Raw genomic sequence first — 23,925 nt, 5'->3', positions numbered from 1 at the left:
TTCGGGGTCTCCTTGTCGTATTTAATATTTCATAATGCGACAAACATTTTCAATGGGTGACGAGTAGGGGTTGCAGATACCAGTTTGGCACCCAGACTCTTTTACTACGGAGCCATGCTGTTGTAATATGTGCAGAATGTGGTTTGGCATTGTCCTGCTGAAATACGCAAGGCTGTCCCTAAAAAGCTGTCCAAAAGACGACCATTGACACCTTGCACAAGGAGGGCAAGACACAAAAGGTCATTGCTGAAGAGGCTGGCTGTACATTTTAGAGAGGCGAAGGGAAGGAAAAGATGTGGTAGAAAAAAGTGTACAAGCAATAGGGATAACCGCCCCTGGAGAGGATTGTGAAAAGAGTGGACTCCAGCTGGAGTCAGTGCTTCGAGAACCACCACGCACAGACGTATGCAAGACATGGGTTTCAGCTGTCGCATTCCTTGCGTCAAGCCACTCTTGAACAAGACACAGCAGTCAGAAGCGTCTCGCCTGGGCTAAAGACAAAAAGGACTGGACTGCTGCTGAGTGGTCCAAAGTTATGTTCTCTGATGAAAGTAAATTTGGCATTTCCTTTGGAAATCAAGGTCCCAGAGTCTGGAGGAAGAGAGGAGAGGCACAGAACCCACATTGCTTGAAGTCCAGTATAAAGTTTCCACAGTCAGTGATGGTTTGGGGTGCCATGTCATCTGCTGGTGTTGGTCCACTGTGTTTTCTGAGGTCCAAGGTCAACGCAGCCGTCTACCAGGAAGTTTTAGAGCACTTCATGCTTCCTGCTGCTGACCAACTTTATGGAGATGCAGATTTCATTTTCCAACAGGACTTGACACCTGCACACAGTGCCAAAGCTACCAGTACCTGGTTTAAGGACCATGGTATCCCTGTTCTTAATTGGCCAGCAAACTCGCCTGACCTTAACCCTATAGAAAATCTATGGGGTATTGTGGAGAGGAAGATGCGATACGCCAGACCCAACAATGCAGAAGAGCTGAAGGCCACTATCAGAGCAACCTGGGCTCTCATAACACCTGAGCAGTGCCACAGACTGATCGACTCCATGCCACGCCGCATTGCTGCAGTAATTCAGGTAAAAGGAGCCCCAACTAAGTATTGAGTGCTGTACATGCTCATACTTTTCATGTTCATACTTTTCAGTTGGCTGACATTTCTAAAAATCCTTTTTTTGTATTGGTCTTAAGTAATATTCTAATTTTTGGAGATACTGAATTTGGATTTTCATTAGTTGTCAGTTTTAATCATCACAATTAAATGAAATAAACATTTGAAATATATCAGTTTGTGTGTAATGAATGAATGAATATAATATCCAAGTTTCACTTTTTGAATGGAATTACTGAAATAAATCAAATATTTGATGATATTCTAATTATATGACCAGCACCTGTATCGTTTAGCATTAATGGTGCCTTCATAGATGTGCAGGTTACCCGTGTCATGTGCACTAATGCACCCCGATACCACTGATGCTGGCTTTTACACCAGGCACTGATAACAAACTGAATGGCCCTCTCCTTTAGTCTAGAGTATACAAGGTCCATTATTTCATATTTGGACTAGACCACAGGCCAGTTTTCCACTTTTCCTCATCTTAAATGAGCTTGGCCCCTCAGAAGTCAGCAGCATTTCTGGTTCTGGTTTATATACGGTTTCCTGTTTTCATGGTAGAGTTCCAGCTTGCATTTGTGGATGCAGCAAGAAACAGTGTTCACAGACACTGGTTTTTGGAAGTGTTCCTCAGGACCGTGCAATATGTCCCTATATGGTTTTGATGTCTTAGGGCCCAAAGCCCACGGCCATCTAAATGCCTATGCATTGACAGCCTGCAGAAGATTGCAGCACATCAGGATTACTATAGAGCGGTAAAGGATTACGTTTTTGGAATAGAATTGATCGCAAAGAGGTTGCTGCTGATATTCCTATGCAGCATCTTTATAAAGAAGCTGGAGAGTCATGGTTGTCCCAATCCAGACTACCATAGTAAGAACTTGATAAGACATTTGCAAGGAGAAATTAAATCATCTCTCATGCACGTGCCTTCTCCACTCCCTGGTTGTGTTGAGCTATAGGCCTACCTCGTCTACAGTTCATGGATTACCTTAGTTTAAGCAGTTTCATGTGCTTACAAGCTCAGAACAGCAGACCAGTTCCACAATGCAGCCCTCATCCTCCATTCTCTTGTTATAAAGGCATTCATCATTCTCATCACTGCCCAACTCCTCTTCCTCGCCAATGTCCAGTGCTGCGGAGGTCTCACTGCCCAGCATTCGCAGACACAAAGCTGCCCACCATTGCAGAGACAGTGCTGCCCTGCGTCACAGACGTAGCAGCTCAGCAATCCAGAGACTCAGCCGGTGAGTGCCCCAGAGATCAAGCTGGTCAGTGTTCCTGAAATTTTGCTGAGCAGCTAAACTGCTACTCAGCTGTCCAGTAACCCAGAGACTTTGTTCCAAAGTTCTACAGAGTTTCAACTGGCTAGTGCTTCAGAGACTTTGTTACCTGGATCCTCAGGAAATTACATAGCCAGCTTACCAAACTTTGTCCTTTACTTTGTCACCCTGTGCCTAGCTCTTCAAAGCCTCTATTTGCTCAATCTTCAGAGACTGAGCTAGCCAGCTTTCCAGTGACATTGCTTTTCAGCCCACCAAAGATTCAGCCATCTAGCATTCAAGAGACACATGATCGGTGCTCCTCTCTGTCTTTTAGCATCTTTAAGACTATGTTGGTTAGCATCCCAGAGATTATGTTGTCCAGTCAGAGTTAGTCCCTTTGTTGCAACTGTTATGTGAGCCAGAAATGTAGCAACAAACCCCTGACTCTGCTGAAAGGCAGGGAACTTTGGTTTCCCCTGAGCTGCACTTACTTCTGGCCCCTCCTGAAATGCAACAACCTTTTTTCTAGTGCTACTATTGACTTTGGCACTTGTGCAACAGCAGATCTTGGTGCCGGAACTGCAGCATTCCCCAGTCCAATGCTTCATCAACCCCCTGACCTGTACAGTCATTACTGAGTTGCTACCTGCAAACTCTGCTGGGCTACAGCAGCCTTCTGACTCAGTTTTGCTGCCGCAACACCCGGTATTGCAACAACACCTTGACTCTGCTGAGTGGCAGTAACCTGCAGCCCCTGTTACTACACTGCAGCAGTCATCCCTGGTTCCTCCAGAGCTGCAGTCGCTGTTGCCCATCTTCAGCACAGTCTCCAGCCTAGTTGCCTTGTTGCCGGATTATCAGTTTCCTGGACCAACCTCCAGGTCGTCCTCCTGGCCCCTCTGTTCTCTGTCTTAGTTTCCTCACATCTCACATGGACCCACCCACCTGTGGTCCCATGTCTGGCCCTCTGGCCATGGACCTAAGAACTCTATGCCTGTTCCTACCTCTAGACGCTTGCCCCCTTCCAGACCTCCCTGTGTTTTGTTTTTTGTTTCTGTGGGAGAATTTTCTCTTTGGAACCCCAAATTGCTTCTGGTGGCTGAGCCATGAGTGTGTGAATGTGAATGAATATAATTTACATTCTGATGTGCAGTTGGCACCTTAGCCTCTGCCATCAGTTTATGAATGGGTGAATGTGAAGTAGTGTAAAGCACTTTAAGTGGTCACAAAAACTAGAAAAGGTGCTATACAAAAAACATTTACCATTTGTTGTTTTTTTTAATTTTGATATTTTGTGTTTTGTTTGAATAAATATCAAGAGAACAGATTCCAGCTATGTTAATGTGGGGCAGCTGTGGCTCAGGAGGTAGAGCGGGTTGCTCGTTAATCGCCAATTCAATCCCCGGCTCCTCCAGGCTCCATGTCAAAATGTCCTTGGGCAAGATACTGAACCCCGAATTGCCCCTGGTGGCTGTTCTGCCAGTCTATGAATGTGTGTGAATGTTAGTTTCTGTTTGAGTACTGAGGCTCAGTATGACTGTGTGTGCAGAGGGTGAGGGTGAATGCAGATGTAGTTACATTGCATTTACATGCCTTGCATTTGGGCCCAAATCCTGTCTCACTCTTGCCGTATCCTTGACAACACTTAAAAGACGATAAGATTTCTCACTTTATTCTGTGTTTTTTGTTGATTTTGGTCTAAAGTTGAGTGAAGATGTGTTTGAATCCTAACAATAACCATTTAACTGAATTACTTCTGAATTATTTCTGCTGCTACCATCATCAGTTACATCATCAATAAATATTAATCAGCATGTTCCAGAAGCAGCCATGCTAGCCCAAGCCATGACATTACCTCCACCTACTTCACAGATGAGCTTCTATCCATCAGATCATAAGCAGTTCCTTTCTTTCTCCACACTTTGGCCTTTCCATCACTTTGGCAGAAATTAATCTTGGTCTCATTAGTTCATAAGATTGTGTTCCAGAACTTTTGCGGCTCGTCTCTGTACTTCTTTGCAAATTTCAATCTGGCCTTCCGATTCTTCCTGCTGATGCCTCTATATTTCTGTTCTCTGAGTCTTCTTCGAACAGTGGATTGTGATACCTTCACCCCTGCACTGTGGAGGTCGTTGGTGATGTCACTTACTGATGTTTGGGTGTTTTCTTCACAGCTCTCACGATATTTCTTTCATCAACTACTGTTGCTTTCCTTGGCCGACCTGTTCGACGTCTGTTACTCAGTACACCAGTAGTTTCTGTCTTTTTCAGGACATTCCAAATTGTTGTGCTTGCTATGTCCAATGTTTGTCCAATGGCTCTGGTCGATTTTCCTTCTTTTCTCAGCTTGACAATGGCTTGCTTTTCTCCCATAGACAGCTCTCTGGTCTTCATGTTGGTTTATCCTCTTTAACAGGAAATGCAGTCTTTATAGGTTTGAACCAAGGATGAAAACTTAGACTAGTCATGCAGAGCTATTTAATGTTTGGACAATCAACCTAAAAGGTAACACCTGGGCAACAAGAAACATCTGTCAGTCACATGTTCCAATAGTTTTGCTCACTTGAAAAATGGGTGGGTTCAAACAAATGCTGGTATGTCCTGAGTTGTTTAACACATCTAGATGTGAATACCAGGAAATAAAAGCTGAAATGAACTCTTGTCTCATACTCATCTTTTGATCTTAAACCCAAATGTCTTCAGTGAACAACAAAAACAAAGGACTTTGCCTTACTGTTCCAATACTTTTGAAGGGGACCTGAATGCTGTAATAATTAAGAAAAATAAGTGCAATCAGAAATTACTCACCCACCAGATGAAACAGGAAGAACATATGGCATAGTAGAGTGGTGAAAATGTACTCTAATATGGATAATATTGTCTTTTTTACTCAATAGTCAGTACAAGATATTATAGGTCAGTGTAACATTATGTGGTGCTAATTAGCAGAGTTTCAGGAGCGGGACCACACATCAATCACGTCATGCCAGCATTTGCATATATAATATCCACATGTACCATCTCCTCTTCTTCGCTCTGGCATTCTACATCCCCACCCCTTTCTTAGTCCTGCCTCCTGATCTCCTTCTTCTCCATTGGATCATAGGAGTCTGTCGTGCCCAGGCGCTACGGTGGATTTCCCTTTCGTAGCACATACAGCATTGTCAAGCCAATTTTTCCGTTTCATACAGTTATGTCTTACGACTGCTGTCCTCATTTTTTAAAAACTAAGAGGAATGAAGTCTATGTAAAGAGGGAAAAGTCTGATACATCATAGCAGTCGTGGATGCATGGAGATAAACTACAAATGTCAGAATCATTAAGGTATCAACTTTTAATATTATGAACTGTCCTTTAATGACACTGTTTGTGTGTAGTTTATGTGACTTTACAGTACACCATTTCTAACTGCTGTCAGAAATAGCACACATTTTCTCCACATAAAGCATTTTACCAGTTTTCAAAACGTCAAGTGCTATAGAATGTTTCTTCCTAAGTATTAATAATAATGTACTTACCTGCAGCCATCATCTTGTTTGTTACTGCAGAGTAAAATCAGTGAAAGCTAGAAAAAAATGGGAAGCGCACTGTTTACTCTGTACAATTCAGTAAGGCCCAAAAACAAACACACCATGGCTCACATTTCTTTGTGTGTGTATAATGTGTGCATGTGAACAACAAACAAACTCACAGAGTGAAGGTTGAGAAGAGTTGCATTCATTTCCTCAGGAAAAGGCAAGAGTACTTAGGGAACAAATATTTTTCTTCTCTCCTCTCAAGGCCGCAGCATGTTTGCTTGTGTTGCCAGCACTGTAAATAATAACTAAGATTTTCTTTTACTTTAATTGTTGCTTATTTAGTCATATATATTTAACATTCTATAAAAATAATTGAATGCTGAATTTCTCTGTACAATGATATATACTATATAATATACTACAACAAAACAATAAATGAAAATAAGATCTAATATTTTATGCACATTGTCCCTTTTAAAATGAAGCTATTAGACACTGGAGTGCTGCAGAGCCATGTCCATGCATGCACAATAAACTGCTTTAGGAGTCGTTGAATAAAAACCTATTCAATCATTATTGAATTTGTAGCTAGGCTAAGTCTGACTCGCATTAAAACATTATTTATTACACCATCAATCGATAGACTTTTCAGATGCAATAAAATATTTTCTCAAAAATGTCACGTAGGGCTGTTGCTGTTTAAAAAGGTGTGAAAATAGTGTGATAACTACTGATCCAGTGCCTTCATTAATGGATAAAACAGTAGCTTATTAAACTAATATTGCAGAAACAAACACTGCTCCTTGACACACTGACTGCTGCCCAAAGATCTATTATTGAAAAAGTACTTACAGTGGGTATACATTGTATTTACCATTATTTTTCCCCACTGCTCTACTTTTTATTAAATGGACTTTTTTCAAGAGTTAAGGGACACTCTTAGAAGTAAAGCAAACATGCCTGCAAAGAGGCAGGCATGATTTTCTTGGGGAATATTGACAGGGTTATCGCACAAAAGATCCGACACTAGAGGAGAAACCTGAGAGCAAACGTTTCAAGAGTGCACCTAAGAATCATAAGTGTGATGCTTAGGTTAACAGAGTACTTGTACTCCTGTTGTACTCTTAAACACAGGACAAGAATCGTGGGGCAAATAAGAGTTTGCAGCAGTGAGGTAATACTTTACTCTATCTTTCCTACTCTTGAGGTGCTATTTCTTTGCACTTTTACTGAGCAATCCACTAGAATCTGAAGGCCGGCTGAGCGAGATCAAACAACTGGGTGTGTGTCCCACCCACTGAAACCAAGCTTTTGTCAGTCTTAATTCCCAACACCTGTGTGCAATTAGACTTACACTACTTCAGTGAAACCTACCACTGAAGCGTCCGCGTAAGCGTGGGCTCCTTGTGTGAAGACCTACTTTGGTAAAGACTAGCGAGTCTACCTGTGCAAGTCCACTGAGCAAGGCCGCCTACAAGAGAAGCTTTTTCCCTTCCCGAGGCACACCTGCTCACCTAACTACACTCAGGCCATGTGCTACCACACTATTCCTATTGTCTCCGGTCCACGCAAGAGGTATCATGCCATCAGGCACAGAAACCAGGCACTCCTCAAGCCTTTAAAACAGGCACCACCCACATCTGTTTACTTGTCTGTTGGGTCATGGAACTGCCAGTCGGTAGTCAACAAAGCTGACTTCATCACTGCTTATGCTAACATATTATCTCTTGGGCTACTGGCACTCACTGAGACCTGGATCAAACCAGAAAACTCTGCTACCCCCGCTGCGCTGTCCACCAATTACTCTTTCACCCACACCCCCCGGCCGTCTGGGAGGGGAGGTGGGACTGGGTTCTTAATTTCCAACAAATGGAAATTCACACAGCTGCTACCCCCGAATCAATATGCCTCCTTCGAATACCATGCTGTCTTTGTGTCTGTTCCGGTAAAGGTCTCTGTGATTGTCATATACCGTCCACCAGGACAAATGGGTAACTTTGTGAAAGAGCTAAACACATTGCTGTCTTCAATCCCAGAGCATGACTGTCCCCTACTTGTTCTTGGTGACATGAACATTCACTTAGACAATTCAAACAGCAGACTTCCTATCTCTGATTCAGTCCTTTGATCTAACACGGGTTCTCAGCCCCCTGACCCACAAAGCTGGCAAGGTGCTTGACCTCGTTCTTGTCTGAAACTGTGCCACAGAGTGCCTAACAGTCATACCTCTACATGTGTCTGACCACTATTTCATTCAGTTCACGGTATGCCTACAGGAAAAGCCCATTCTTCCAACACCATTGGTCTCACACCGCTGCAACCTCCGCAACCTGTGTCCCGCTCACTTTGCCTCAGTGGTAGCTTCCGCTCTACCCTCCCTCAACACATTTTCCTCACTTGAGGTCAATGATGCCACACAAATCTCTGTGCTCTACACTAAGCTTGTGCCTAGAAAGCCTGTGTCCTCTATCCACCAAGCCTGCTCACCCAAACCAGTCCCACCCGTGGCTAACTGATACCATCCGTGGGCTGCGTACTGATCTCAGAGCGGCTGAAAGACTATGGCGAAAAACCAAGACCCCATCAACCTTAAGGGCTACCAATTGCTCCTAACCTACTTCTCAACAAGCATCAGTGCTGCCAAAACTGCGTTCTATAATGACAGAATAAGCAGTTCGACTGACTCAAGGAAATTATTTTCCACTTTTAAAGTGCTGCTAAATCCTCCTCCACCTCCACCACCCACAAACTTGTCTGCTGATACCTTTGCTGCCTTTCTTCACAGGCAAAGTGGAGGCTATAACTAGCCAATTCTCTGAAACACTCAAACTTAACCATTGTAGCATCTACATATTTTCCTCTGCCCTCCGAGGTCAGTGGTTGTTCACTCTCCTCGTTTACTCCTCTCACAGAGAGCGAAGTATCAGAACTCTTGACCCGTAGCTGTCCAACTACATGCCCACTGGACCCGATTCCTACGAATCTCCTCCAAGCCATATCTCCTACTGTGGTCCCGACAATCACTCATGTGATAAATACTTCTCTGGCTTCAGGAACCTTCTCGACCACTTTCAAAAGGGCTCGGGTTACACCCTTGCTCAAAAAGCCCTCACTTGACCCAACTCAAGTCGAGAACTATCGACCAGTGTCTCTTCTACCTTTTTTATCCAAAACTATTGAACGGGCAGTATTCAAACAGGTCTCAGAATTCCTCTCAGGGAATGACCTCCTAGATCCAATCAGTCTGGATTTAAGAGTGGCCACTCTACTGAAACAGCTCTTCTGTCTGTAACAGAAGTCCTAAGGTCAGCTAAAGCTGCAGTCCAAACCTTGGTTCTTATCCTGCTTGAACTATCAGTTGCCTTTGACACAGTCAACCACAGGATCCTGCTATCCGCTCTCTCAGCAATGGGCATCTAGAGTAAAGCACTCGAATCCTACCTCTCGGGGCGTTCCTACAATGTTTTGTGGCAAGGACAATTATCCTCCTCCCACTGCCTCTCCACAGGGGTGCCCCAAGGCTCAGTGCTTGGGCCCCTTCTCTTCTCAATTTACACCACCTCACTGGGGGCGATCATTCGCTCGCACGGCTTCTCTTACCACTGCTACGCAGACGATACGCAACTCTACCTATCCTTCCCGCCAGGCAATCCCACCGTCTCGGCGCGGATCACGGACTGTCTATCGGACATATCTGCATGGATGGACTCTTGCCACCTTCAACTAAACCTCTCTAAGACTGAATTCTTGGTCATTCCCAACAAGCAAGCTATCCACCATAACATCAAACTACAAATTGACTCCGCAACCATCACTCCAACCAAGGTGGTGAGAAATTTGGGTGTCATGATTGATGACCAGCTGTCCTTTTCAGACCATGTTGCTGCTGTCTCTCGGTCATGCTGCTTTGCTCTATACAACATAAGGAAAATCAGGCCCTACCTCACTCAGTACGCCACCCAGCTTCTGGTACAGGTTATCTCTCGCATCGACTATTGCAATGCCCTCCTAGCACGTCTTCCAGCTTGTGCGGTGAAACCCTTCCAAATGGTTCAGAACGCAGCAGCGCGTCTGGTTTTTGATCAGCCCAAAAGGACTCATGTCACTCCATTACTCAGTGACCTCCACTGGCTCCCCGTGGCCTCCAGAATCAAATTCAAGTCACTAATGCTTGCATACAGAGTGACTACTGGGTCTGCACCCATCTACCTAAACTCCATAATACAAACTTACGTTTCTTCTCGCCCGCTACGCTACTCCAACGAACGCCGCCTGGCTCTGCCATCCCATCGCACAAAGCATTCCCAGTCCCAGCTATTCTCATCTGTGACACCACGATGGTGGAACGAGCTACCACATGCCATCAGAGCAGGGGCGTCCCTCTCTAACTTCAAGAAGCTCTTGAAAACTCATCTCTTCCGAGAACACTTCCTCTCATAACACCTCTAACTCCTAACCTCTAACATGCACTTCCTGTGCTCTTCTTCTTCTATATCCTACAATGATCTTGTATTGATTGCACTTTTTTGTTTGATTGCACTTTTTGTTACTTGTATTATCAGTTGTAGATCTGTATTTGATGCTCTGTTGATGCTTGTATGTTGTTCCTCAAATGTAAGTTGCTTTGGATAAAAGCGTCTGCCAAATGAGTAAATGTAATGTGAGGAGAAGTGCTGAAGCTGGAACACAGGGAATCATACAGTTTAAAGAAGTGATATTATACTTTTTGGCTTTTTCCCTCTCCTTTATTGAGTTTAATATATTTTTAGTGCATGTAATAGGTTTTCAAATTGAAAAAGCCCAAAGTCCATCCAAAGGGAGTTCCCATCTCCCACAGAAAACATCCCTGTCACAGGGATGAAAGCTAAATGCGCCTCATATGACGCTCGCTAAGTGGCTAGTCTGACACACCCTCAGAAACACCGGTGGAAAAACACTGAGCTGCATCACACACCCTCTTCTCCCTTCCAAACACTAGTTACCCTCCAATCCGTCAATGGACATAAAGTTGTTAATGTGATGTAGAGACAGCTCAGTTAAAACTTTATGGATGAAAGATACATCTGTTACAGATTAATTAACTCACCACTCTGAAACTATTGCTCCAGTCCATGTTGCCAACAGTGGGGTGGGGTAAATTTATGGGGAGGCCAAGTAAGAGGGGATGTCCTTTTTGCATTTACCGGGACATACACTCTCTCACTCACTCAGTCTCTCTCACCCCAAATAGCATACATAGCCCGCTGCTTATGGTGCAGGTTAGGAATAAAAGAAGCATTCACAAGCTCAATCAGAAGGCGATTGAAGACATTTGCATAGTAGTAGTGGTGTATGTATCAAACAGGCCTACATACAGTTGGTACGGAAAGTATTCAGACCCCTTTAAATTTTTCACTCTTTGTTTCATTGCAGCCATTCTCCAAAAATCAAAAAAGTTCATTTTATTTCTCAGTAATGTACACTCAGCACCCCATCTTGACAGAAAAAAACAGAAATGTAGAAATTTTTGCAAATTTATTAAAAAAGAAAAACTGAAATATCACATGGTCATAAGTATTCAGACCCTTTGCTCAGTATTTAGTAGAAGCACCCTTTTGATCTAATACAGCCATGAGTCGTTTTGGAAAAGATGCAACAAGTTTTTCACATCTGGATTTGGGTATCCTCTGCCATTCCTCCTTGCAGATCCTCTCCAGTTCTGTCAGGTTGGATGGTAAACGTTGGTGGACAGCCATTTTCAGGTCTCTCCAGAGATGCTCAATTGGGTTTAAGTCAGGGCTCTGGCTGGGCCATTCAAGAACAGCCACGGAGTTGTTGTGAAGCCACTCCTTCGTTATTTTAGCGGCGTGCTTAGGGTCATTGTCTTGTTGGAAGGTAAACCTTCGGCCCAGTCTGAGGTCCAGAGCACTCTGGAAAAGGTTTTCGTCCAGGATATCCCTGTACTTGGCCGCATTCATCTTTCCCTCGATTGCAACCAGTCGTCCTGTCCCTGCAGCTGAAAAACACCCCCACAGCATGATGCTGCCACCACCATGCTTCACTGTTGAGACTGTATTGGACAGGTGATAAGCAGTGCCTGGTTTTCTTCACACATACCGCTTAGAATTAAGGCCAAAAAGTTCTATCTTAGTCTCATCAGACCAGAGGATCTTATTTATCACCATCTTGGAGTCCTTCAGGTGTTTTTTAGCAAACTCCATGCGGGCTTTCATGTGTCTTGCACCGAGGAGAGGCTTCCGTCGGGCCACTCTGCCATAAAGCCCCGACTGGTGGATTGCTGCAGTGATGGTTGACTTACTACAACTTTCTCCCATCTCCCGACTGCATCTCTGGAGCTCAGCCACAGTGACCTTTGGGTTCTTCTTTACCTCTCTCACCAAGGCTCTTCTCCCCCGATAGCTCAGTTTGGCCAGACGGCCAGCTCTAGGAAGGGTTCTGGTCGTCCCAAACGTCTTCCATTTGAGGATTATGGAGGCCACTGTGCTCTTAGGAACCTTAAGTGCAGCAGAAATTTTTTTGTAACCTTGGCCAGATCTGTGCCTTGCCACAATTCTGTCTCTGAGCTCTTCAGGCAGTTCCTTTGACCTCATGATTCTCATTTGCTCTGACATGCACTGTGAGCTGTAAGGTCTTATATAGACAGGTGTGTGGCTTTCCTAATCAAGTCCAATCAGTATAATCAAACACAGCTGGACTCAAATGAAGGTGTAAATGTAAATGCTCCGTACCTTTCTAGTCTTTTCGACCACTCAAAGCACTTTTACACTACATCTGCATTCTAAGTGCTCAAACAGAAACTAGCATTCACACTCATTCATACACTGGCGGAATAGCCGCCAGGGGCAAATCGGGGTTCAGTATCTTGCCCAAGGACACTTCGACACGCAACCAGGGGGAGCCAGGGATTGAACCGCCGACCTTCCGATTAACGGCTAACACGCTCTACCTCCTGAGCCACAGCCGCCCCCATCTCAAGGATGACCAGAAGAAATAGACAGCACCTGAGTTAAATATGAGTGTCACGGCAAAGGGTCTGAATACTTATGACCATGTGATATTTCAGTTTTTCTTTTTTAATAAATTTGCAAAAATTTCTACATTTCTGTTTTTTTCTGTCAAGATGGGGTGCTGAGTGTACAATACTGAGAAATAAAATGAACTTTTTGATTTTTGGAAAATGGCTGCAATGAAACAAAGAGTGAAAAATTTAAAGGGGTCTGAATACTTTCCGTACCCACTGTACTTCTTAATGCTTGGCCAAATGTTCATAACACAACAACCTAGTACCCGACCAACAGAGTATAGACGATTATTCAGGTGGCCTAACCTGGCCCAGTGCCCTGTGGCAGGTGCTGTCTGTGGTTCTCATTATCTATGCATAACATTACACAACCACAGTAAAAACAATAAGGTTACTTCAACTGACTATTCATTCAGCAGCTAAATCCAGGCAAGCAAAGCAAAACAAACAATATAACCATATTAAAAATCACACAAATAGCTGCAGTTCAGTTAAGTTCAGAGAGAGGAGGTGTCATTTCACTCACCTTTTTTGAAAAAGAAGTCTGTCATGGTGGCGAAGTGGTCAATAACCAAGTTATAGAATTTTCCACTGGCTTTTCGTCCTCCGCAACAACAGAGTCAGTTGAAGTTTGGCGATACTACCTAGCCACTCTGTACAAATATAGTTTTCCTCATTGAACGTCCAAAATCCCTTTTTTCTCTCCACGCCCAGCTCCAGTTTTGGCGTTGGTCTTCCATCAGATTTAATCTTAAATTGCTGCTGTAGTGGTAGTGTAGCATAACTACATTGATATAATAAATTTATGAGAATGAATACCAAATTATGAATTTTAATATTCAGAAAATATTAATATCCATAGCTCTCGTTTCGCAGGGGCACCACCCGATATACCGTTCGCCCAGGGTCTCGGGACTCCCTGAGTATGGCTAATAATTAGACAATTATTCACTAGTGATCAGTTTGTTAACAATCGCTCAATTATCTTAAATCAGTCAGTCTCATATAGAATGGTAAATTCTCTTGGCAGGGACTCAGAGACAGGCAATACATACAATTCCTTGGTTACAGTGAAGTTTATTAACCAACTAAGGTGATATAAAAATTTGGTTAAATACATCAAATAAATAGACAATGGCTAAACAATGAGAATGTGGATTTCAATTGTGGAAGTATTTGACTCATATGGCGGAAGAGAACTAATGAAAGTAAGCTATGAGTTTAGGAGTTAAAAAGATAATCTATTAACACTATTGGACATCACTGTTCACAGAATGCCTTGTTTTGCCTTACGGTGGGTCGGCGGCCTGCTTGGCCGGTTGCACGGGTCCCACGCTAGCTGCCCGATTCCTGGCTTTTTGCTAGGGAATTCTCTGGGGTTCTCCATGTCTGGAATGAAGAAAAACCCTCAAGGGTTGGCCATCCTCAGTCTGGCAATTAGGCTGTTCTTCAGGTGTCCTTTGTTACCGCGTGGCTTGGTCTGACCTCGGTGAAGTTAGCTCGACGAATAAAGCTTAAAAAGGGAACTTGGTCGTTCTTGACTTAGACTAGTGTAACTTAACAGTCTACTAACTTTTAACAAACAAAATAAAATAAAAAGCAAGTAAATTGCTGGAAACGAGGGAAAGCTGATGTCGCGGCACTTCGCGGGTGTAGCTTGAAGCGAACAAAGCTTTTGTTGCGCCGGGCCGAACTCCTAGGGAGTTACCGGAAGAGGGGGCACGCCGGGCACGTGCCAAAGCGCCGTTGAAAAGCCCGGAACAAACAGGAGACCAGAGCGAAGAGAAGAGTGCAAGAGGGGGAACGACAGCGCGTGTCGCTGTTTTGTCTGTTGGGGCGTGGTTCCCAGAGTGCCCTCTGTACTTAGTTTCCCGGAGGGCGGGCTGTTTCCGGTTTCCGGTCTTTCTAAACTTTTAATATGTCTATAAAAAAGGAAAAGAAAATCTATTTGCGCGTATTATAATCAAGTATCTTCCCACAATCATACCTCAATTGTCAAACGGTTGTACCATTCTAAGTTTAAGCATTTGATAACAGGAAGAACAGTTGTCAGAAGTTAGACCTTACAAGGTTAACACTTCATAGGAATCACAGATGAGAGGAACTTAACTTGCTTTCTAAATATAGGCTATTGGCTGTTACACGTTCTTAGAGAATATAAGCAAGATACACGAGTGGCATTAGATTATTGACAAGATAAATACGGAGTGACATTTATACATTAACGGCATTTCAGACGATGGCATGTAATACTTATTTTGTCCACTTGGGGGAGCTCAGTTTACATGACGATAGCTTGGATTAACCCTAAGACAATCTTTGCTCAGGAGCTGTGGAATTTGGTTACACATAAAATGAAGGAATGTCATTAACCTTGCTGAAAATTAAAACACTGCAAAAGTAACTTATTTAGATTCTTTTCAGCAATAATATCAACATCAGATAGCAACAACATGGTAACATAACTACTCAAATAGAGGCAAACGTAATCAAGTAACAAAAAGATTATTTTATTAAACAAGGTAATGCTTTGAGTCTTGGGGAGACAGCAGTCTTTGTTTACACAAAGATGTTCAGGGCTGTCCCTGGTGTCCTGGAGTTTCTCCAATTTGAATTTGGCTGTGAAAGGGAGTATCTCCTTTCATGTGAGGTAATTAAACGCAGAGGAAGGTCAGTTGCCATGGTTACGTGTGGGGGGCAGTTTAGGGTTTCCTGCCCTCTCTTTAAGAAGAGTTTTGATAGGCTGTTCAGGAAAACGCTAATCGCTGGTCAATGTTCCTTTTGTCAGTTTAACAGTCAAGCACCGCGTTATCTGGCTGCAGCATCAAAAGGTGGCCAGTTTTTTATGATCAGGCTGCTCAGAGACAGCTCTTAGGGAGGGAAAAATCTCTCAAGGAGAGAAAAGGAGGAATTTGAGTCTCCAAATATAAAATGCACCAATCCACACTGTTGGTACACAACAGTAGTTTAGTAAAACTATTTCTTATAACTAAAAACTCCAAATCTCCAACCTCCATAACTGCACCAGCTAAAGTTGGTTCCCGTTATTTCATCTGAATGACGTTGATCGCGTGCTGTGATTTGATTGGCATGAAGCCAGACAGCGACTGGCTTCCCTTGGCATCATCCTGACTAATTACAGTTAGGCAGTGGCATGACAGTGGCCTCATCTGATTGGTTAATCATTTAATTTTTTTTCACAAAGGGATGCCAACTCTTCCTAGCTTCCTCGCGTGATCAGTCTACAGTGGTGCAATATAGTGTTTCACCACAAATCCAACGCGTAGCATTTAGAGGGGCGCTGTTTCACTTATTGTAAGACAGTGAGAAATGGGGAAGAGATGACCGCAACAGCTTATAAGATTGTGTTAAACATTGTGTTTTTATTGAAATGATATATAGAGTCTGATAAAAACAGGGGAAGCCTGGCTTCCCTTGGCTTCAGGGAGAAAATGCCACTGGTTGCCAATCTGGTCAGCAACATGTAGCTTACAGCTGAATCGAAGCTGTTTACGGGCTTCTCACTGACCTGCCCTTCTGATTGGCTAGTAGTCCTTAACTAGGAACTGCGCATGTGCAACTCCCAACAAAAATCATTTAGAGACCAGATGTATCACTCCAAAGCTAAAACAAAGCCTTCAACACACAGGGTGCAAAGAGGAGCTGCAGCAATGTGCAGTATGACAAAAATATGGTGTATTTTGAAAATGAAACCATGTAAACCAGTTCTGGTACAAACCCTAAATAGGATTTTGAACCTTAAAATGAGCACAGTACCACCTCTTTAAGTAGAAGCAGAGCAAATCTAACCACATATCAACCCGTCAAATTATTAAAGTAATTGTTGGGAGGACACGAAAACTGACTCTCCCACTCTCTGTACCTAAGCTGGAATGCACTTGGAAAAATGAGAAGACACTGTGAAAAGAAAATGTGTGAAAATATTTAATTTCTTTAAACAAAAAAGTGTAGTTTAACAATCCCATTGTTGCATTGATTTTGTATTCACGGCAAACTGCTTCATTTACTGTCTCATTAAATCAGTTGCAGTGACCAATCAATAAGCAGTGTTTCAGGGAAAGGATTTTCCTGTCCAGTACAAGACTTGCACATGGGGTACACTTGTGTTTCTCTAATCAACAATGTTTTTCACCAGTGTATTCACTCAAGTATTCACTTTATGCTACTTTAGACCTACTCCACTATATAGAGGCAAAAAGGAAACTTTTTGCTGCTACATTTATTATTATTATTATTTTAAACTACCATATATAAACATATAAAGCACTTAATTGAAGTTTCACCTCAGCTAAATACATTAAAATGCTGCTTACACAGTAACGCAGTATTCAATACTGTATGTATTGCCATTACTTTATTACTTCTCTAAATTTACGTAATTAAAAGTTTGAATGCAGGACTTGTAATAGGTAATTATAATTTAGTTAAGTAAAGGCTTTTAATGAATACTCCACCGCTGCTGCCGGTGTGACGGAACTGGAGAAGCTGTTAACAGGTCTTGGGAAGGATTACTGTATATACTACTGACTATTGTATGTGAAAAAGTTGTGAAAAGTTCAATAAAGCCTTTTGTGACTCTTTTGTGGTGTCCATCATGAGTCCAAAAATGTTACAGAAGTGCAATAATGAATTGGTGGAGTATTCTTATGTTTTATACTCCTCCTCTGATTTTTTTCTTATCTCTCTGTGTGTCTCACAGGATCTACAAGTTCATCAATGTCAGATCATTGGCTAATCCGCTTGACAGGGGACAGTAAGAGAGGCAGCCTGGTGTCTCGATCCTCTACTGCCTGCCCATCTTCCATACCTGACTCACCCGAGTCTCCAGTCTTCCTTGAGAATGGTTCTAAAGAGGAAAGAGGTAAGTGGCCACACCCAGGATTTGCTCTAATCAGATTAGTAGTTTAGTTATAGTTTACATTTAAATGTAAAAACTAAAAGCTTTTCTTCATTGCATAATTTTAGGGGGTTTTGAGAACAGGCCATTTATCAGGGGTCTTCAGGGACGCAGTGTGAGCATGAGAGCCCCCAGCAAGACCAAGGACACCCTGAGCAAAGTGCTTCCTATGCGCTGGTCCTTGGGTTCAAAGGACAGACGGAAACCTGATCCAGTGCCTCAGTCTGCCCAAGATCCTGCCCCTGTGGAGCTCGTACAGTACTTGGAATCTGGCAGACGGCCCCGTTGCACAAAGGATCCTATAGTAACATTGATGAGCGAACCACGCAGTACAAAGGAAGCTGCTGGGGGCCGGGCTGCAGCCAATGTCCGATCTTCCAGCGTTGGGAGCATCAGTTGTGTGGGTAAGACAGGAAATGAGCTGCCATACGAGGCTGCACAGGTCCCGGAGGGCCAGAGGAGGCTGTCAGATAAGACAGGCAGTTTGAGACGCAGCAAGGGGAGCCAGACAAGAGATGACAGGACCATGAATATCAGCAGTAGCTCTAACAGTAACACCCTCACCAGGAGGAAGGATGCCAGGAAGCAGAGCTCCTCCAAAATCTCCCTGGATACTGAGACAAAAAGGAGTTCCAGTGCTGGAGTTCAGCCCAGCTTCAGCACTCCCAGCCTTCAAGACGGGACTTTGAGAAGACAAAAAGGGGACAGGGTGGATACGGAACACCATGGTACATTTGAAGGAAACTCTAAGACCAAAAAAGGAGAAATTCCCAAGAGCCATGATGGACTACTCTCCTTCTTCAAAGGTAATTTCCTGAAGAAAGATAAGGACTCAAGGAAGTCCAAGGAGTGTGAGTCAGGGAAAGGAGTAGGTGAGGAAGGAGGCAGAAGGACCCTCTCTAGGCTGTCACTGTCCAATGGAGCAGCAGTAGGAGGAACTGGGGTGGAAGGACGCAAGTCTAATGGCCATCTGAGTGATGCACTGGCAAACGGTAAGGTTGGACGAACCACATCTGACATCAAACGCTCCCAGAGTTCATCCAACATCCCCACCAAAGCGGAGCAGAGCGTGCGTAGGACAGCATCTTTGCATCGTACCGGGATGCCTACAGCCCCAGCACTGTCCCGCAGCCTGACAACAGACAAACCGTCTTATGGCACCCTGCAGAGGACTCGTTACAGCACAACCTCGCTGGGACGCAAAAGGACAGTCCCGGAGTCCAGCTTCTGACACAGAGATATTTAACACATCCACACACTCGCAAAGCCTTTTATCTGTTATAAAGTGAATGACAAGAGATCAAAGCAATAGCGCTCAATTAACAGTGATATACCTTTTTGTTGCCAGAAAATAAAATGATTTGCAACATGGAACTGAGAGACACTCAGCAAATGAAGGGTCCTTTAATACTGGGATATAAAGAGCAGAATGAAATGATGTGACCTGTCCATCAAACGTCAGAGGGAATCCATTTTTATTCTGTTTTTTAAGACTTAAAACAAGTGCCTGAGCAACGAATATGCAGTTTAGACCAGTGAGTTTGTCTGTTTAGCACTGGAAGCATGAAATCTTACACACACACACACACACACACACATACACACATAACATCCACATTTGTGTCTTATTTTTGTAGTGTATGTTGGAATTCATCACTCTATTTTAAAATGTTATGTTTTTTTGCTTACAGTCAAGACATACTGATTGTGTTCATTTTTAAGAATGTAATGTGTCCAGTTTATTAACTTTGATGCTTTGAGGTTGCAGGTTCTGATTAACATCAATTATTCATATTTAATTATGGCTTTGAACACAAGGCACTGTTTTTATAAAGCACTGATGTCTGGGTCCTCATCGCAGTTGATGTAAAGTTAAACCGACATTGGAAATACCATGACCTCTAACTGTAAAAACTTGCTGGGTATGAATGGTTTTCTGTAGAATTACTTATGTGGGTCCTAATTCTTTCTTGGCTAAAACAATGAATCCCTACTAGGACCAGCAGCACTTTATAGCTGAGCCTGACTGACCTCCCTGTAGCGGAAGGGAATTTACAAAATACATTTGTCTGCTGTGAAATTTAATGTTAATGCCCACCCTTAGAGAATGTTTTACACCTTTTTTATAACATCAATTAACCCTGCTGAATGCATTCCAATGTTGTGTTTTTTTCTACTGCTTTGGTATAATTACCATATTTGTCTTAGTTTATATTTTCCTGTGTTTTCCAGAACTTTATCAACTGTCAAATGTGCATTTAGCTGTGGGTAATATGAAGGTGGTGTTCTAGTGAAGTTCTTGTTGAAAATCTCTCTCTCAAAAATAACTCCTTGCTCTTTGATTGTGAGGAATATTCACCAGAACCTGACATTCACTGATGCAGATTTTTGTAATCAGTTATCAGAAGGAGAAATACTACACAAAACACCAATATTAGGGCTGCACGATATGGCAAAAAAAAAACCTCACTGATATTACAAGTTGCAATATTATTCATAATTGGTGGGAATGATCATTTTTCCATCACAGTTTTCATTTAACTAAAACAACTATTAAAATCATGATGTGACTTTTGTTGTTTGTGTGTTGTTTGTAGGCTGGGGCATATCAGCAGCACTACAGTATTTAATTATAATTTTCATTTAATCACATTTTACCTTCATCAAAAAATTTTAGTTTCTGATTGGCTCGGCCATATTGCGATTTCGAAAATAATTCCATAAATTGTGCAGCCCTAACCAAAATGGATGCAAAAATGCAAGTTGCACACTTTGTCCGTGTTTTAGGGCAGGGTTTAACAGAATAGCAGTAATCTGAATAATTTAATCTTTGGAAGATTCTTTTAAAAATGAAGTGAAATACAATTCACATTGTTATTCTCTGTTTATGTATACATTTACTGTATGTTTACTGTCAGTTAAGCTGCTCTTCACCTCCCCATGAAAACTGATTTGCTTTTAATATTTGCTGGTATATGCTGACTTCTGCTAGAAAGTAATACAGTATACAATGCACCTCTTCACTTTGTTTTCATTGTTTGATTCGTTTGAGCATTTGTTTGAAATACAGTGAGGAAAATAAGTATTTGAACACCCTGCTATTTTGCAAGTTCTCCCACTTAGAAATCATGGAGGGGTCTGAAATTGTCATCGTAGGTGCATGTCCACTGTGAGAGACATAATCTAAAAAAAAAAATCCAGAAATCACAATGTCTGATTTTTTAACTATTTATTTGTATGATACAGCTGCAAATAAGTATTTGAACACCTGTCTATCAGCTAGAATTCTGACTCTCAAAGACCTGTTAGTCTGCCTTCAAAATGTCCACCTCCACTCCATTTATTATCCTAAATTAGATGCACCTGTTTGAGGTCGTTAGCTGCATAAAGACACCTGTCCACCCCATACAATCAGTAAGAATCCAACTGCTAACATGGCCAAGACCAAAGAGCTGTCCAAAGACACTAGAGACAAAATTGTACACCTCCACAAGGCTGGAAAGGGCTACGGGGAAATCGCCAAGCAGCTTGGTGAAAAAAGGTCCACTGTTGGAGCAATCATTAGAAAATGGAAGAAGCTAAATATGACTGTCAATCTCCCTCGGACTGGGGCTCCATGCAAGATCTCACCTCGTGGGGTCTCAATGATCCTAAGAAAGGTGAGAAATCAGCCCAGAACTACACGGGAGGAGCGGATGACCGGGGCCATGTATTGCGAGATTTTGGGGAACAACCTCCTTCCCTCAGTTAGAGCATTGAAGATGGGTCGAGGCCGGGTCTTCCAACATGACAATGACCCGAAGCACACAGCCAGGATAACCAAGGAGTGGCTCTGTAAGAAGCATATCAAGGTTCTGGCGTGGCCTAGCCAGTCTCCAGACCTAAACCCAATAGAGAATCTTTGGAGGGAGCTCAAACTCCGTGTTTCTCAGCGACAGCCCAGAAACCTGACTGATCTAGAGAAGATCTGTGTGGAGGAGTGGGCCAAAATCCCTCCTGCAGTGTGTGCAAACCTGGTGAAAAACTACAGGAAACGTTTGACCTCAACAAAGGCTACTGTACCAAATATTAACATTGATTTTCTCAGGTGTTCAAATACTTATTTGCAGCTGTATCATACAAATAAATAGTTAAAAAATCAGACATTGTGATTTCTGGATTTTTTTTTTTAGATTATGTCTCTCACAGTGGACATGCACCTACGATGACAATTTCAGACCCCTCCATGATTTCTAAGTGGGAGAACTTGCAAAATAGTAGGGTGTTCAAATACTTATTTTCCTCACTGTGGTTATGCAAGACAAAAAGCAAAAAAAAATTATTTTAATTTTCCTCTGATTATAGGACAGTAAATCGATACATTAAGGCGGAATACATATGTATACAATGTGTATTGTTTGATTTGTTTTAAGTTAAGGCATTTTAACTCTTCCATAATCAGCAAGAACTCAAATTTAGAGGTTCCTTTGTGTATCTGGAATAATGAAGGTTTTGCTGTGCACTTTGTCTTTTTGCAGCATATGAATATTATGATGCATTATGATGTTGTTAATGTGTTTTGAGCTTAGCTGCCACTATATATGAACTTGTTTCACATTTAAATGGTTAGTTGTTCCCTTGTATGAAATACACAGTACAATTACATACTACATTACTCGTACTTTTGGCCTCTGTGCAGCTTCAGCCAAAGCCACTGGGAGTAAAGAGCTTCCCTTAAAGTCACTTTTATAACTGGTGAAGGAAAGAAGAGAATAGGCGACTTCCTAATCACTGATTTAAATTCTGGTTGTACTGTTACAGCATAACAGGCCATCTTGTTTGCTGCTACAGTGAAGTTTATGTTGGACGTGCACAGATATTTCCCATGGTGCCTTCTCAGGCTCTACACATGTAAGGCCCTACATTGATATTTGCACAGTGCTTAGATTTGCACTTTACACATACATGAATGCTCTACTACTAATATTTAATACGAGTTTGTAACTGAATGACATTGCAATTAGAAAAAGTTATCCTACTTATAATGACCCTGAAACTTACTAGGTTGATATTTAAAAACTATATGGTGATGTAGGTTAATTAAGATATATTAAAGCATAGTAAAAGCACTATATCAGCCTCAGAAATAACTGTGTATAATTGAACCGTAAGCATATTGTCATGGAGTACTCACCCTGATATTCCAGTTTCTTATTGAACCAGAAGCCATTCATAACCCTGCATCTTTTTATATAGTTTTCTTTCTGTATGAAGAATCACTCTGAATATACAGTTATCTGCTGATTTTTATGGCCTTCAGCTGCATAAAGCGAGAATAACACTGAATACTGTCTAAGCACTCAAACACAATACCAAGAACCTTTTACTCCCTGAAAACTAACACTATTAATCTTGTAGCTCTCTAATTTGTAATATACTTCCAAATGACTATCAATACTGGATTTACAGAAGATACATGTTGGTGCAGTTTTCTTTCTTGAGGACAGCACAAAAGTAAAAAAGTGAATTCTGTTTTTGGAATTCAACTGAGTCTCATTGGAGAAACCTAGCAATAATACTAAACAAAATGTTGAGGCAGTGTTACAGTTACACTTACTAAGCATGTCTTACTGGGGACCATTTTATTAAGGCAACATTATGTATTAATTGTATCTTAAAATAACTGCTTCAAAATCATTTTGATTTTATAGTAATACGGTGAATGGGGTTTCTGTCATTACACTTCCTGGCTCTCAGTGCCAGCTGCTGCTTTGTGTAGTATTGGAATCCCGGGAAGGACATTTTTCACAACAGTGGTATAATGGTTTACGGCACCAACATGACTCTTCAACAAGTGAGCTATAAGAAAAAGTAAAAAGTATATATTGTACAATGAAAGTTCTTTGGAAGAAGCTTGGTATTCTCAGTGTGAATACCATGGCAGAGACTGTGACCTTGTCAGAGGAAGTGAGGAAGAGAAAAAGCGTGACCAAGCATGAGACCATAAAAGAGTAAATATCAGACTGGTTTTTACTGAAAGGATGTATGTCAGATGCCGAGCTGGCCTTACTGCAGTTGGACTGGTCAGTAATAAATAGCTGGCTT

General features: G+C 42.3%; 1 protein-coding gene across 1 annotated transcript in view; it reads left to right on the top strand.

The window, feature by feature from the left end:
* The window catches only part of usp43a (ubiquitin specific peptidase 43a), a 146,711-nt gene extending 125,847 nt beyond the window's left edge, over positions 1 to 20,864 (top strand). Inside the window, exons 15-16 of the mRNA XM_038713771.1 lie at positions 17,644 to 17,805; positions 17,910 to 20,864. Coding sequence (XP_038569699.1) covers positions 17,644 to 17,805; positions 17,910 to 19,072 — 1,325 coding nt within the window. The 3' untranslated portion in view covers positions 19,073 to 20,864. The remainder of the gene's footprint in view (positions 1 to 17,643; positions 17,806 to 17,909) is intronic.
* Positions 20,865 to 23,925: the final 3,061 nt, after the last annotated feature.

Source organism: Micropterus salmoides, unplaced genomic scaffold (assembly GCF_014851395.1).
Source record: "Micropterus salmoides isolate LMB-PRFRI ecotype aquatic unplaced genomic scaffold, ASM1485139v1 Ms_hic_scaffold_12, whole genome shotgun sequence".
Taxonomy (NCBI): Eukaryota; Metazoa; Chordata; class Actinopteri; order Centrarchiformes; family Centrarchidae; genus Micropterus; species Micropterus salmoides.
The sequence above is the reverse complement of the archived record's forward strand: the minus strand, read 5'-3'. Positions and strand labels throughout refer to the sequence as shown.